At 36.7% G+C, this 16406-nt stretch overlaps 1 protein-coding gene across 2 annotated transcripts in view; it reads right to left on the bottom strand.

The window, feature by feature from the left end:
- The window catches only part of TSHR (thyroid stimulating hormone receptor), a 161399-nt gene that overhangs the window by 54217 nt on the left and 90776 nt on the right, over positions 1 to 16406 (bottom strand). For both annotated transcript variants that reach the window (XM_007188703.2, XM_007188705.2), the window contains exons 2-3: positions 13581 to 13652; positions 8150 to 8224 (exon numbers count right to left, since the gene is read on the bottom strand). In XM_007188703.2, coding sequence (XP_007188765.2) covers positions 8150 to 8224; positions 13581 to 13652 — 147 coding nt within the window. The remainder of the gene's footprint in view (positions 1 to 8149; positions 8225 to 13580; positions 13653 to 16406) is intronic.

The raw sequence follows: 16406 nt of genomic DNA, 5'->3' as shown, positions 1-16406 counted from the left end.
ATGATTGGATCTACAGGCAGGAATTAACACTGGAAATATTAAATATGGGAATATATATAAAAGACTAGTTTTTCTTTACTCAAATTCTTTAAAGGTTAATTAACTCTTTAAAAAAATAGCAATGTGGTGGGATTTATAACATATATAGAAATAAAATATATGACAAAACAGAACAAAAAATGGGAGAGAGTAAATGCAATTATAATTTCAAAAGGTTCTTACATGATATGGGGATTGGTATAATCGTTCTTGGTAGACTATGATAAGTGAAGGATGCATATTATAATCCCTTGAGTAACCACAAGAAAATATTACAAAGGGCTAAAGAGCTAATAGGGGGGATAGAACAGAATACTAGAAAACAAAAACAAAAGCAAAAACAACCTGATTAATCCAAGAGAAAACAAAGGAAGAATAAAGGAACAAAGAACAGAGAAGAAAAATTGAAAACAAATTGGAAAATGGCAGGTTTAAATCATATCAATAATTACAGTAAATGTAATGGACTAAAAAAAGAGGGTAGGGATTATTAGATTAGACAGAAAAGCAAGGTCCAGTTATGTGATGTTTACATAAAATGCACTTTGTATATAAATATATATAGTTATTGAACACCATTTTTTTCTGTAAAAAAATAGTAGCTACTTCAGAGGATTGTCGCAAGAATTAAGTGAGTAAATATGTGTGTTGAGCATTCAGCATAGTGCTTGGGACATGGTAAATTCTCCATTAAGGACGCTAAACATATATGCATCTGTGTATGTTCACACATAATACTAAATGTTCTATCAATTGTAATTTTCATTAATTCAGGCTGGCCTTCTACTTCAATTCATGCTTTTAAAAGTGCATGTTTAGAATATATCTAATTGTTCCCCGTTTTTTGGTTTTGGTTTGATGGTGTGAGTAATTGGCACATAAAACACACTGCCTTGTGGAAACATTTATTATTATCATCACACTTTTGCATTGTTCTCACAAAATTTTTTTTTTTTTTTAATTTATTTATTTATTTATTTTTGGCTGTGTTGGGTCTTCATTTCTGCGCTAGGGCTTTCTCTAGTTGTGGCAAGCGGGGGCCACTCTTCATCGCGGTGCACGGGCCTCTCACTATCGCGGCCTCTCTTGTTGTGGAGCACAGGCTCCAGACGCGCAGGCTCAGTAATTGTGGCTCACGGGCCCAGTTGCTCCGTGGCATGTGGGATCTTCCCAGACCAGGGCTCGAACCCGTGTCCCCTGCATTGGCAGGCAGATTCTCAACCACTGCGCCACCAGAGAAGCCCCTCTCACAAATTTTAATAAGTTCTATAAAGCAAAAATAAAGGGTTCAATCATAGATTCAAGTGAAGGATTAATTTAGGTGGGATCAAGGGTATGTGTAAGTAATATTTAGGCTGAAAAAATAATCGGTAGTGTTAACCAGGTAAAGAGAGAGAGAAAGAACTTTCTGGACAGAGGCAAAAGGATGTGAAGGCCCTAAGGTGGAGAAGGTCTTGGACTATTCAAGGAACTAAAGAACACAGGTGTGCAGGAATGGAGCAAGATGAGGAGGCAGAGGTGGGCAGGGCCGGCTGAAGTCCTGGGCCTGGAAGTTTACGTTGAAGACTCTGGATTTATCCTAAGAGAAAAATCACTCTGGCTGTTGTGCAGAAATGAATTAGAGGAAGCCAAAACTGGGAAAACCAGTTAGGCTATGAAGTTATTGTAGTCCAAGCAAGAGATGATGGTGGCTTGGACAAGGGTGGTGGCAGCGGAGAGGAAGAGGATGACTTTTTTATATATTAGGGTAGTAGAATGGACAGGACATGGTGAAGGATTAGAAGTGGGTGATGAGGAAAGAAGATATAGTGATCCCTTCAGGTGTCTGGGATTTGCAGTAAGGTGAGTGGAGATGCCATATACAGGCTCAGCAAGTATCAGAGGAGTTACAGATTTCAGGAGGAGAGGTAGATTTCAGTTTGGGGTATTGAAGTAGTGAGAGAGATGTAACACATCTGAGGAGATGTCAAGTAGACCAATAGGTTAAGGGCCCCATACTTAAAAAGTGAGGCCTGGACTGGACGTGTAAGTTTGAGACTTGTTGGATAAGATCACACGGGGGAGAATGTGGAGTGAGAAGAGGACACAGGACTGGGCCATATGGAACCCCAACATTTAGAAGTGGGGAAGGAGAAGACACCAGCAAAGGAGAATGAGAAAGACTGACCAGCATGGTTGGAGGACAGCTGGGTGTGTGGTATCACAGAGGCCAGGGGAAGAGGGTTTGGATAAAAATAGAATAATCCACTATTTTGAATAGTGGATTATTGTGTATGTTTAGCTGTAAGATGCAATTACCACAGCTTTAGCACAGTGTTAAACATACCGTGTTTATTAAATGAATGGGTAGCTTTGTATCTTTGGAAACCTAGCTGATGGTCACTAACAGAAACAATGTTTATGTTCTACCACCCCAATTCATATCAGGGAATAAAATCTAAACATGAATTGGGAAGCCATCTCAGAGGACAAATATTGAGCCTTGGCAGGAAAAGGTTGAAAAGGCATTGGAGAGATGATTAGAAGTGGGGATGATGAAGTGTGAGTTCTCCGTAGCCCTAGATCAGTCTATTCACCAAATCACATGGTCAAAAAGGGGTAGAGAGAAGGCAGCTGAGGAAGGAAATATATTCACGAAACAGAATAACATTATGTTCTTTAACTGGTGATGTTCTCACTGAGACATTTCAATAAGCACTGGCAACATGCAGTGACATTTGAAACCAGTACTCCTTAGTTTAGTACCTACCCTTGCAGCAAATCCAACATGGTGAAGAGCTATTTACTAAATAAATCAGAGGGCTTTAATTCTATATTCAGGAATCCCAGGAAATTTTGGCTGACAGTACTATGCGGTCTGTGGATTAAACAAATTATTGATGTTTGGCACCCAAAGTCTATTTATCCTTCATGTTGACTAGCACCATTTGCAGATAATAATGTTGGATATATAGTAGGAAAATTTGAAGAATGCAAGATGCATTATTCTTACTAAGATATTAGGCTCTTAATACCTCATATATATAAGGAAAATATCTTTTTAAAAACCCATTTTCAAATTCATCCTTGTAGTCATTGTATTTAACAGTTTCCTTTGCTTTAGGAAGTTAACACTTTTGCTCAGAGAGGGAAAATGGATATTTATAAGAGAAATATTAACAACTAGAATCTTTATGAGAAAAAGCTGGTAATAAACAAAACAGTTGCTTTTAAGAGATGCAGGATTTATATAGAGCTTTATTACAAATCAGTTGCCTTGATTTTTTGGTGAGTGGGGCAGAGAAGCAAAATGGTATGATAAATGAACATTATATTTGGAGTCTGGAGATTTGGTTTTGAATTTTAACTGTTGTTCTTAATGACCTGAATTCTCAGTTTTCTTGGGTATTGTTCTACTTTCTTTGGTTTTAATTCACTGTTCCTTTATAAATTTATTGTGAAAGATATATAAATGAATTATTTTCAGCCTTTTTTCTAATATATACATTTTCTTCTGGGTATGACTTAAATTGCATCCTACAGGTTTTGATTTGTCATATTTTTATTGACAATTAGTTAAAATTGTTTTCTAGTACGTGTTGTGGTTTCTTCTTTGATCCATGATTATTTAGAAGTGTACTACCTACTAGTCAGAGAATATGGTTGATTTTAATTTTTTGTAAGCTACTGAGATATTAATTTCTTATGAGTATTATTATTTACTTTTTTGGTATATATATGTTCTATCAGATAAAGCTATATTAAAACAAACTCCCACTATGATTGTGGATTTATCTATTTTATTTTTTTAGTTCTGTTACTTTCTGCTTTATATAGTTTGAAGCTATGCTCTTATAGACATTCAAGGTTAGAATCATTATATCTTTTTGGTACAGGGTATAGTAATCCTTTTATATCGTAGTAAAATTTCTTTTTATATATAGCAAGGCTTCATGCTTTATATATATTGGTATATTTATATCAATTTTCTCTTGGTTACTGTTTGCATGTTAATATTTTCATGCTTACATTTTCAATCTTTCTATATCTTTATATTTAAAGTATGTCTCTTATAAGCAGCATTTTAAAATTAACCTATATGGCAATCTTTGTATTTTAATTGGAGTGTTTAGTTCTTTTATACACTTAATGTAAATATTGGTTATTTGGAGTTAAATCTACTATTTGTTCCAGAAGTTCTTTATTTCTTCTAATTTCTTGCCCTTTTTGTATTAATTTTTATTATTCCATTCCTCACTATTATTAGCTTGTTATTTATCCACTCTTTTACAGTTATTTTAGTTTTTGCCCTATGGATTAGAATATTTATTCATTATTTGTAAAAGTCTAATATAAGTTAGTGCTTTTACCATTTCCCAGACAATTCAAAGAACTTAGAATGCATTAACACTATTTAAAACCCTCCCATCGTTTGTTTACTATTGTGTATTTGAATTCTATATATACAGGCAGTCCTTGCTTTGCATGGTTCCCATATGCATGAGGTTCAGTTACCATTATTTAGTTAAATTTAAATAATAACTGGTTCCAACCACATGGTTCAAGTTTGTTACCACAATATATTAACTATGAGTAATTGCATAATGTACAAACTTTGCTGCCAGCTCTTCAGTCCACACATCACTATGTAAATAACAGATGCACATCATGATAGGTGATCAATTACACTGCTCCCTTCAAAGTCATTGGTGACAGGTCACCGAGCATCTGTTATTCAGTTCATACACAAACAATAAGGTGTGCAGTTGTGTTGCCTCCATGACTCTCAGTGATAAACCCACACAACATTTTATGAAAGAGGATAATTGAAAGAGGTAATTGACCAACAAAGATGGAAGAAACAAAGAAACAAAATGTGATAGTGCTGGAAATGAAATTTGAATAAATGTAAGTAGAGTCATAGAAACTGCTAACCATGGGAACGTCCATACTGCTACCATTTGAGAGACTCTAGACATTTAATAAGAGGAACTTAAGTGAAGGTGCATTATTGATATAAATGAGAAAAGTGGTTGTGAATAAAAGAATGAAGATGTCTCCAAAGAAATGATCTGGTAAAAAAAAGAATTCACATTAAAGGGGCTCTCAGAAATATTTTGACATTGAAAGAACAGAGGATAGATATTGGAAGCTGATCCAGACCTAGAAAGGAGTATGACAATTTGCCAAGACAGTGACGTGACACTCTCTTGTAAATTATATATACAACAGAGAAAAATGTGTGTGCTATTCAAAGTACTCTTGATAAGCTTTTTAGAAATAAATAAAACATTTTACTTCTAAATGCTTCTAATGTTTAAAATTACAATGTGCTAAAAATATTAGTTCTACTATTTTTACTTTCCCCATGCATTTATAACCCAATAGTAAGAGAGATTTTAATGTTTTGACAAGAATTTTTGTCACAAAAAGTAATCTTTTTTTCATTGATTAAGATCGCTTTGCACAGTTTCAGCATGCACAGTTTTATAATCCAACACTACCATGCAGAGCAAAGACTGCCTGTTTTTTAAACCCCATAAGACGTTTTGTTTTGTTTTGTACAGTCGAGGTTAATTTATATTTAGCTCTCTTTTTTGTTTGTTTTTTGTTTTTTGCTTTTCATTTCCTCCTGTACCTCTGTGCTATCAGGTAGGATTATTTTCCTTTTGCCTTAATAATTCCCTTTAGCAGTTTCTTTAATATGAGCCTAATGGTGATGAATTCTCTCAGCTTTTGTTTGCTTGAAATGTCTTTCTTTTGTCTTCAATTTCAAAGAATTTTTTTGTTAGGTTGGCAGATATTTGCTGTTGTTATTTTTGTGGTTCTCCTTTTTGCAGATATCTTACTTTTTGCATTGTGGATTCCATCATTTCTGTTGAAAAGTCAGCTTTCAGTCATGTTGTTACTTCTTTGAAAGTATTATGTATTTTTTTCCTCTGGCTGCTTTTTATGATTTTCTCTTTCTTTGAGTTTTTAGCACTTTTACTATGATGTGCCTTGACGTGGTTTTCTTTGTATTTATCCTTTAGGGGTTTGCAGTACTGCTTACATTTGTGACTTGATGTCTCATGAATTTTGGAAATTTTCTTTCAAATATTGCTTCTTTCATTCTTTCTCTTCTTTTTCTTGGGATCCAATAATAGGTATGCTAGACTTTTTAGTGTGCCACATATTTCTTTTTCTCTCCATGCTTCAGGTTGGATAAATTCTTCTGACCTAATTTCTAGGTTACTTACTCTCTTTTGACCTATGCATATCTGTTGTCAAACTCATGTATTTAGGTTTTATTTTAGTTATTGAATTTTTAAATTCTAGAGTTTCCATTTGATCCTTTCAAAAATATTTTCCAGTTCTATTCTAAAATTCTCTAGCTTGGCAATTAAATTTTTGAATGTCTTGATCATAGTTATTTTAAAGTCTGTCTGATAACTCCAATATTTGAATCTCTTGTGGATCATTTTCTATTGTCTGTTTTCTTCTCTTGATTTTTGCCATAAATTCTTTATTTTTAATTTTATTTTTGTATGCTTGGTTATTTTTTATTGAAAGCTGAGCTTTAGTCTTTGTGAGGACTGATCTATTTCCCATTATACCATACTTCTGGGATGAAGCTCTTTTTGGCATCCCAGCTAAAATCCTTGGGTGTTTACTAGGAACCATCTCCTTAGTAAGTCTTGAACTCCAGGTTTTATTTCCCTAGCTCTATGAGACTGCCTAAACCTCTGGGCAGCCTCTCAGCTGTTGTTTACAGTTTAGAAAATACTTCAAGAGGAAAGTAATCAAATGTTGTTTTGGGGATTTGCTTCTCTCCCCTTAAGTTCTTGCTGCCTTCATAACATTCAGATACCTTTAAACAGATTTTTTTCCAGCTCCTCTAGTTGTTTTCAAACCAATGGTTGATATAATAATGTCTGCTAGCCTACCATAGCTGGAGACAACTTTCTGGGCCTCAGTATTCTTAACACATTATTGACCAGGGGATTTTTGCAGAAACTAATGCCTGTGGCCGAAATACGTCTCTGGTCAAAAATGTGTTAAAGGCAGCATACTGTATTACATAAGGAAAGAAGATTTGAGTCACATATTTATGATGTAAAAACTCTGGCCCTATCCGTTAGTAACTCTGTGACCTAGGATAACATATTTAGTCTCTCTACATTTATGTTTTTCTTAAATAAATAATACAAATGATAATCTCTACTTCACAGGGTTGTTTTTTGAAGGTTAAATAAATAAAGTACTTAAATGTTCAGCATAATGTTTAGAACATACTAAGTATTCATAGATGATAAGTATTTTTGTTCTTCATCAAGAAAAGAGAGTTAATATTTCATAATACATGGCTGCTTAAAAGAATGTAATGTGATTATTTGTGTAAAACTTTTTATAGATTGCAAGGTACTACAGAAATAAAAACAGAATAATTATTTATGAAGTGTATTGATCGGTTTTACGTGGGAGGCACTGCGCTAAATGCTTACATGCATTATGTCATTCAATATTTGTACTAAGCATATTAAGTTGGAACTCTTATTACCATTATTTTACAAATGAGGAAACTGAGGTTAGGAAGGATTACATGACTTGTCCAAGGTTAGATAATGAGATTGCTGTGTCCTAACCACTAGACCACCAGGGAACATCAAGGTTAGACAATGACAGGCAAAGAAAGCAGGGTTTTAACCCAACTCTGACCAACTCCAAAGCCAGAGCTCTTAACTCCACTCCTGTTCTAATCTCACAAGGCTACATTTCTCTTTCCTAAATGAGGAAAAAAAGTTAGTTTTTGCAGAAACTTGCACAGGCCCTGGAATCCAGTAGGTGGTCGGTAAATATTTATTGACTTACTGATATCCATGTCAATAAAATCTGTTGACACAGTAGTAATAGAAAGAAATGACAATTCAAAAAGAGGACTTCTAATTTTGTCTTTAACTTCCAGCCATGCAAGTCAGAATTAGGATGAATTAACGTAAACTGAGAGTGAGAACAAGTTAAGAATTGAATCATAAATGGAAATTCTGACCCATGTTCTAGAAACCATTTGCTATTGCCACCTGGAGCCCCCAAATTATCAATTAAGAGTGTCTGTGGCTTGGATTTATGCTTCACTTTTCATTGTACTTACATGTGAGTCATTTTACTCAAATTGTAGAAGGAATGTGATTCCAGCCGCTGCAGAGTTGCATCTATTGACAAGTAACTGAACATCACAAAAATATAAAACAAAGTAGAAAGTTAGTAGGGTTGTGAACTGCAAACATACTATTAATTTTGATGTAACTTCTTTGTCAGGGGCTTCCCAGGTCATGCAACATGCACAACCCTCATGGTTTCTCCCTAATTATGTTAAAATTAGTTATTACTTTTTTTAGATCCTCTTTTATCTGAAAGTTTCCCAATTCATTGGACCTATTCATCCTTCTGGTTTCATTCAACAGATACTTCCTTTAGAAGCTTTCCCCAAATTTCCTGATTAGGTCAAGTTTCCCATAGTATATCCTCATAGCACCGTGAACTTCTCCTTCCACTAATTATAACCATGAAGCTTTGCAAGTGCTTGGATGATATTTGATTGATGTTGTCTCATTAGACTGCGAGTTCTCTGAAATGGAGAACTGTGTGTTTCTGATGGACACTGAATTTTGAGTACCTTTCATATTGCTTGTCATGTAGTAGACTTCCAATAAATATGGATTAAGTGAATGACTGAGTGAATGAATGAACAGATGAGTTACTCAAAATAGCAGAAAATGAAAGATGTTAGAAAAGAATTCACCAATAAATAAGAGGCATTTTTAATGGAGTACCTAATTGCATGAGGTCAGAGATGTAGTTACAAAGAAGATGAAGAAAAAGCCACATTTCTCTAGTGGAACATTCCATAGGGTGGTGACTATATATTCTCTCAAGACTTTTCTTCTTGATTTTGATGAGGCTGAAAACTCAATATTTATTTTGAACTTTGTAAGCGAAAGGCAACACAAATAAAAGTTTTAAGTACTAAAAAGGAGAAAAGAGAAACTTCTAAATACAATTTGTCAAGAATACATAAGGGGTGATGTTTCAAAAAGTCTCCTAAATTCCATCTTGTAATAAGAATGACTAATGCAGCCAAATTCAATGACTGCTTTTTATTGAGAGGCATTTCTATGACATTTGGGAAAATTAATGATTAACAGATGGTGTCCACCTGTGGCCGTAGCAGAGCTTCTCAACCCTGGCCATACAACTGAACTATTTGGGAGGCTTTTAAAACATAAGATGTCCAAAACTCGGTCCAGGGTAATTAATTCAGAGTATTTAAGGGATGGGGCAAACACTTTTATTTTTAAAAAGCTTCCCAGATGATTCTAATGTGCAGGCAGGGTTAAGAACCACTGGCCTATAGTTTGAATTGAATCTGCCAGTAAAATATTTTCATTAACACAATGTTTATAAGAGGAGTGCTGACTGTTCCATTTGAGTTTTTTTCTCATGGGTATTGTGTGTATTCTAAAGGTCCTGCACTTTCTGCTTTGAATTATCTATTCTCTAAACAATTATCCTTTGATTTATCTGGTCTCCCAAGTCATTGCCCCTTGTGGATAACATTACATAAATTATTTTGATCCAAATATCATATCTCTAACATAGAGGAAACCATTGAAGATGTTGAAAAGAATTAATTTATTGTGTAGAGATTGTGGGGATTTATAATGGATGAAGCTGAGCCATCTGAAGGACAAGATTAATTTTGAAGACTGCAAACTTGTTGTGCTAACTTTGCATCATATCCACTGCTCCAAATTTTCTCCCGAATTTCTTAGTTTAGGAGGTGCAAAGCTTTCTTAAGGTTTTAGTCATTCAGCACATGTCATAATCACTGAAGTTCCAATTTCTCCAACTGAATGATACCTCCTTAGAAGACTCTTATAGCTTGGTTGCGAAGACACATATAGGAACCATTTATTCAGTGGGATAAAAGCAGTGATTCCTTACTTGCTTATCCCATTTTTATAATCAGGAAAAATCAGATCCCACCTCTTCCTCATATTTCTTCTTGGCATGCAAGTCTCATGTAATAACTAGAGTAACCATATCATTAATCATCCAAAATAGGATATTTTTGTGAGTTAATACAGGGTGCTATTAACAATTATGCTAGAATAATAGGTGGGAATTTGTACTGTTCCAGGCAAAGCTACCTGGTGATCTCTTGCCCCCTAGATGTGACAGCTCCCTAACTATTATTTAGGTATGTGTGTATGCTTTCATTCAACAAATATCTATTGAACATCCACTATATGTCAGTAAATGAGCATTGACCACTCAGACCTGTTCCCTAGCTTCAAGGAACTCACAGTAGTGGGAGATACAGACAGGTAAATGGGATTAACATGTACAGTGATAAATTCTCTGATGGGGTTCAGGGCACACTTAACCCAGACTGGAGAATCTAAACATAGTCTACCTGGAAGGGTCCTCATCAGGACCTTCAAATCTGCCTGGATGTCCTGAATATCTCAGTCAAACTTCCTTCTTTTATTGCCCATCATTTTATTTCAAACCTTCTCAAATTTCTAACTCTGCCCTTTCTACCCAAATATTAGTAGATAATCTTTTTAATAATTTGTAGAAAAGATGGAAACCTTGAGATGAGAATTCCTTGAACCCCCCTCTAATAAGCCTATTAATTTACCTGCACCTGCCCCATCTCTAACTACTATTTCTCGTTACAGTACAAAAGGTGCCCATCTTCCTGTAGAAGGTCAATCCCTCTATTTGGACCCCATTCCCTCCTGCCTCCTTAGGGACCTCATGTTCTTAAAATTGTTCTTTCTTCAGTTTTTTTTTTAAGCCTCTCCTTCTCTTTGATGCCTGTCCCTGTTCCCAGTTACTTCTACCTGTTTATGACTCTCAAGTCTTAATCTCTACCCAAATCTCTCCTGAGTGCCCCTACATACCCAGAATTTCCAGTTCTCCTTAGTCTACTTTGATTTTTTTATCCTTTTTGCCATATCCATATTCCCTTCTGTATTAATATATTTATTTATTATGTTTTTGGTTCCTTGCCTATTTCTTTTCGTTCGAATGTGAACTCCACAGGGGCATGGCTCTTTGTCCATTTGTTCCCTGATGTATCCCTATCTCTTGGAAAAATGATAAAAATATACCAGGGACTGAATAAATATTTCTTGAATGAATTAATAAAAGAATTTTATCCTGATATCTATTAGACATAGCTGCTTAATGCCTCAAAGGCACCTCAAATGCCACAGGCCCCAAATTGAATTCCTAACTTACCCCCTGTCCCTCCACAGCAAATGCACAGAAAACTTCTCTACCTTGGCAAATGTGTTCATCAACCACACAGGTGTCCTAGTCAGAAATGTCGATGAAATTCTCCATCTCATTCCACCTTCAAAATCAACCAACTTTTAAGTTTGTCAGTTCTCCCTTATTTCTCAAACCTGGCCACTTTTTCTTTATCCCCACTCAGCCTTCACCATTCAACTTGCCATCCCCTTTCCCCAGGCACTGCATCAACCTCCTCACTAACTTCCTGTCTCCACTCTTGCTCCACTTCCACCCCTTTTCCACAGCACAGCCAGGGAATATTTCTAAAACATCTGATCTGTCACTTCCCTGCTTATAATCGTTCTGTGGCTTGGTCCTTAGGGAAGATTTCAAACTCCTTCCAATGATTCACAAGGCCCTGTACTCGCTTCCCTCCCAGTTTTGTTCTTCTCTACTGTCCCCACTCCCAGCCTAAGCTCCAGCCTCAACAAACTTATTTTTAACTTCACTGACATCCCTTTTCTCTTCTGCTTGGAATTATCTTTCCATCTTTTGTTTTTTGGCCAGATAATACACATTGCAAATTAGGCACCATTTCCTCCAGGAAGCCTTCCGTGACCCCACCCCATATCCAGGTAACAGACCTCTCATATGAGTTCCCAGGTCACTCTAGAACTGACCCCATCATGGCACTTATCACTCTCTTAGGAAGGAAACTGGAGGCTCCATAAGTATTGTCTACTGTTGCATATGACACATCTAGCAAAGCACCAGGCACAAAGTAGGGCTCAGTAAATATTCATTGAATGAATGAATGAATGAATGAATATAGCCAAGTAGAGACATCAAATAGGCAATTGTATAGGGGAAATCAGGGAAAAGGAAGAGCTAAAGGGGAATTTGAGGCTTTCAGCTTTCAGACGACTAAATGGTGCTGCTGTTAAAAGAAGGAGTAGAGAGGGAACAGTTTAGGAGGAAAATGATGAGTTTATTTTGGATATGTTGTTTGAAGTGCCTGTGGGACATCAAGGTGACACTATTTGGAAGGAAGTTTGTAATACAGGCCTGAACTGCAGGAACAAGTCAGGGCTAGAGATACTCATTTAGGAATTAGTTGTATTAGGTAATAGTGAAGCCAAAGGAATGGGAGTTTTCATTCAAGGTGTGGAGGGTATAAAGGAATTAGGACAAAATAAACAAAGACCTGGTATGTAAGTAACTGAATGAAATGAAATGAAATGAAATAGGAATCCAGGAAAGGAAACTGAGGAAGAGTAGCCAGGATAAGATGTTAAAAAGAGGGAGAGAACAACATCAGGGAAACCAAAGGAGGCAAGAATTTGAAAAAGAAAGGGCTGGTAGAAAAAGAAAAAAACTGCAGAGATGTTCAGCTGGGATGGTTTCTCAGTCTCAGCACTATTGACATTTTTGGACTAGATAATGCTTTGTTGGAGGTGGGGGGCATCCTATGCCTTGTAGGTTGTTGAGCAGATCCTTCACCTCTACCCCTTAGATGACAGTAGCACCCTTCTCTCCAGTTGTGACAACCAAAAACGTCAAATGCCCCTGACATGACACAATGGACACTCAATAAATGGTCATGAAATGAATAAATTTAGCCAGAGACCACACAGGCTGGTGGTATCGTCATTGGTAGGCCTGGTTTATCTGCATTGCTTGTCAGAATCAACTAAATGAAATAAAGACCAGGCTCATTTCAGACACAGATACACTCTTTGTCAATGCAACATAGAACCCCCTTTTCTCCTCACTCTTGAGTGTATAGCAATTCAGTTTTCTATGATTTTAAATTTTCAAATTAATTTTAGATCTTTTTTAAAGTGAGAAGTCTGAAATCACTGGCTACATTTATGACAAAATGTAAACATTTGTACTAGTGGTGAAAAGAGAATCAAGAATTGGTAGCTAGGATAGATAGATTAGAAATAGATATATAGATCTGTTTATGGGAGAGATTCCTGGCTAAGGTTTTGCCACATCTCAAAATATATTGAAATACATCAAGAATTATTAAATTCTTAAGGCCAAAGGAATTTAAATTTACTTTAGGTTTAAAAAATCATTTAGGAATTAGGGAGTAAAGATGTAGCAAAATCAAATAAACATCTTGTACATAAACTTCATATATATTAGAAATGTAGATGTTATTGACTTATGCAAGTGCGATATATAACAAGTATTTTTCTTGATAGAACACATTTAGCAAATAACATGTCACAATTGCAAACTTCTCTTTATATTAAAAAAAATTGACTTACATCCTGGAAATATTGGGCAGATTTGAAAATGCATGACTGGGAATGGTTTTCAGATGAGTCTCTATAAACTTCCTATGAAAATAACAGTTACACAATTAGAGTTTAAATCATTAGACTTTTCTAGTAACCCACCTTAATTATACAGAATACATTATTAGAAACATAACAATCCTTACAATGTGTATTTTATCATACATAAGCAAGAAAACAATTTTTCCCCCAACAAAACAAGAATTGAGAGTGAGAATCAAATGCAGACAACAAATCTTCAAACTTTGCCTTTGAATTATCAGTGAACTAATATGCCTTGTGTAACATCATATTTAATTTGTTAATGGAAGGGCAACATAATATATTCATAAGTTTATTAGGACTACTGAATTCATTGTCAATGGAAATATCTTGAAATGCCACCAGAGTATGTATTAAGAGGATTAAATGCATTTGATATATCTTAAAGATTAAAAATAGTGGTATGGGGCTTCCCTGGTGGCGCAGTGGTTGAGAATCTGCCTGCTAATGCAGGGGACACGGGTTCGAGCCCTGGTCTGGGAAGATCCCACATGCCGCGGAGCAGCTGGGCCCGTGAGCCACAATTGCTGAGCCTGCGCGTCTGGAGCCTGTGCCCCGCGACGGGAGGGGCCGCGATAGAGAAAGGCCCGCGCACCGCGATGAAGAGCGGTCCCCGCACCGCGATGAAGAGTGGCCCCCGCTTGCCGCAACTGGAGAAAGCCCTCGCACGAACCGAAGACCCAACACAGCCAAAAATAAATAAATAAATAAATAAATAAGAAAATCCTTTAATAAAAAAAAAAAAAAAATAGTGGTATGATTATGATCTTTTTGCCCAAGCAAAGGTCTCTTCAACCATTACCTTGACCTTATCATCAACTTGCTGCAATTTGGAAATAAATGACTGACAAGGAGCTAATTCTTCTCAGGATCATGACGTCTTTGTTGCATATGCAACCAAAAGGTTGTGTCTTTTCTTCCAGTTTGCTTTTTTGATACTTTTCAGAAGGCTAAGAGTGGTTTCCTTACGCAATGAGACCTCTTTATGCACTCCAGTATGTCTCTCCACCTTGATCCTCCATTTTTTATTGCCTTTCTTTGTTATAGCAACTGCTTGAATAGAATTCTGTATGGAAAAACGTGTACCTACTGTTCTAGCTGGCTTTGCAAAAAGCCAATGCCTCACCATGCTTATCCTCTTCTCCGTGGGTCTGTTTTTGCCATTTAAATGTTGGTAATTACACATTGTTCATTTACTACCTTTTTAAAAGACATCATACTGAGATTGTGTATTTTTCCTTCTAGGCTGCAGGGTTTTTTCTCAGTAATCTATTTCCTTGATCTATGTACTCTTTGAACTACTAATTTTTGCAGTGATTGAAATACATTCAGAATTTCTGGTTTCTGGTTCTGCATGACTGGAGCCTGGAAGTCACCCCTCTCTCCTAACAGTAAGCAAAAAGTGGAACAGACTGAAAAATCAACAACTCTTCTTGGATCTGTGGGACAGGGGAAGACATAGGGCAAACCACTGTCCCCAGGACTGGAGAGACAGACAGGTAAATACAAGGAGTCCCTACTTCCCAGAGCAGAGACTCATGAGCAAAAACTATAAGGAGGAACCAGTGCCAGGGTAGGGTAGGAAAACCTGAGCTGTGATTGACCAATTGCCAGAGATGCAGTGCAGACAACTCTGAGAGTTGGAAATTCTAGGAGGACCTAGTCACAGGCGGACCTCCACAATTTTGTGAGATTTACCTCCAGGAGTTCCACAAGGTTCTAAGAGTAAACACTAGGGAAAAGTCCCTTTGTGCTTCTGTCAAAGGGAGGGGAAAAGGAACCATCTGGAAATACAGTTGACCCTTTAACAATGGAGGGGTTGGTTAGGGGCACCAACACCCACACAGTCGGAAATCCACGTATAACTTTATAGTTGGCCTTCAGTATCTGCAGTTCTGCACCTGCAGATTCAACCAACCACTGCTGGATCAAGTAGTACTGTAGTATTTACTACTGAAGAAAATCCATGGATGAGTGGACCCACGCAGTTCAAAGCCATGTTGTTCAAGGGCCAACTGTACCTCAGAGCACTCTGTTCTTTTTAACAAGGACTGCCCTTGGGGGAAACTGGTTATCCAGACCCTGTGGAAGGGAATACACAACTCCAGCTCCTTCTAGCCGTTCTGTCCCGCCTAGGGGGAGAGAAAAAACTGAGAAACACTGGTGAAGTTCACAGTCCAGAGGCATAGGCTCACTAAAAGCCCTAATCACAGGAATACAGAACACTTCCCCTCCCCTGACATCTTATCACCACGTTACTAAGACCTATGTATAGCCATTCCTTTTACCCAGTACGTCATGTCTGTCTATCAAGAAATACATCTGTAACTTGCCTAATCAGAGCCTCAGTAAAACCAAATTAATTTATAAAAGGGGGCAGAGGGAAGCGACGTGAATGACAGAAGGGTAGATTGTCAGCCCTTTGCAACACTGGTGATTCAGCGTAAAGTGCAATATGCCTTCATATGATTCCAGAAATTCAGGTCCAATAGATTACCTGTCCTCCCTCACAGGTCTCCCACTTACATGCCCTTAATTGGATTGATTAAAAGCCTGTTGGTCCAGATCCAAGTTTCTGAAGTTAAAAAGAAATGAGAATAACAAGTCGTTGGGACTAAAATCTCCTAGTAAAATTGGGCCATGCCTAAGAAAAACAAAGGATAAGGTACACACCTGCTGGGTATCACCCAAAGAGACTTACTTAAGCTCACAGATAGTCTTACTTATAGAGCATGTCCTAAGGCATGGATACTG

The sequence above is a fragment of the Balaenoptera acutorostrata genome, chromosome 3, assembly GCF_949987535.1.
Source record: "Balaenoptera acutorostrata chromosome 3, mBalAcu1.1, whole genome shotgun sequence".
NCBI lineage: Eukaryota > Metazoa > Chordata > Mammalia > Artiodactyla > Balaenopteridae > Balaenoptera > Balaenoptera acutorostrata.
The sequence above is the reverse complement of the archived record's forward strand: the minus strand, read 5'-3'. Positions and strand labels throughout refer to the sequence as shown.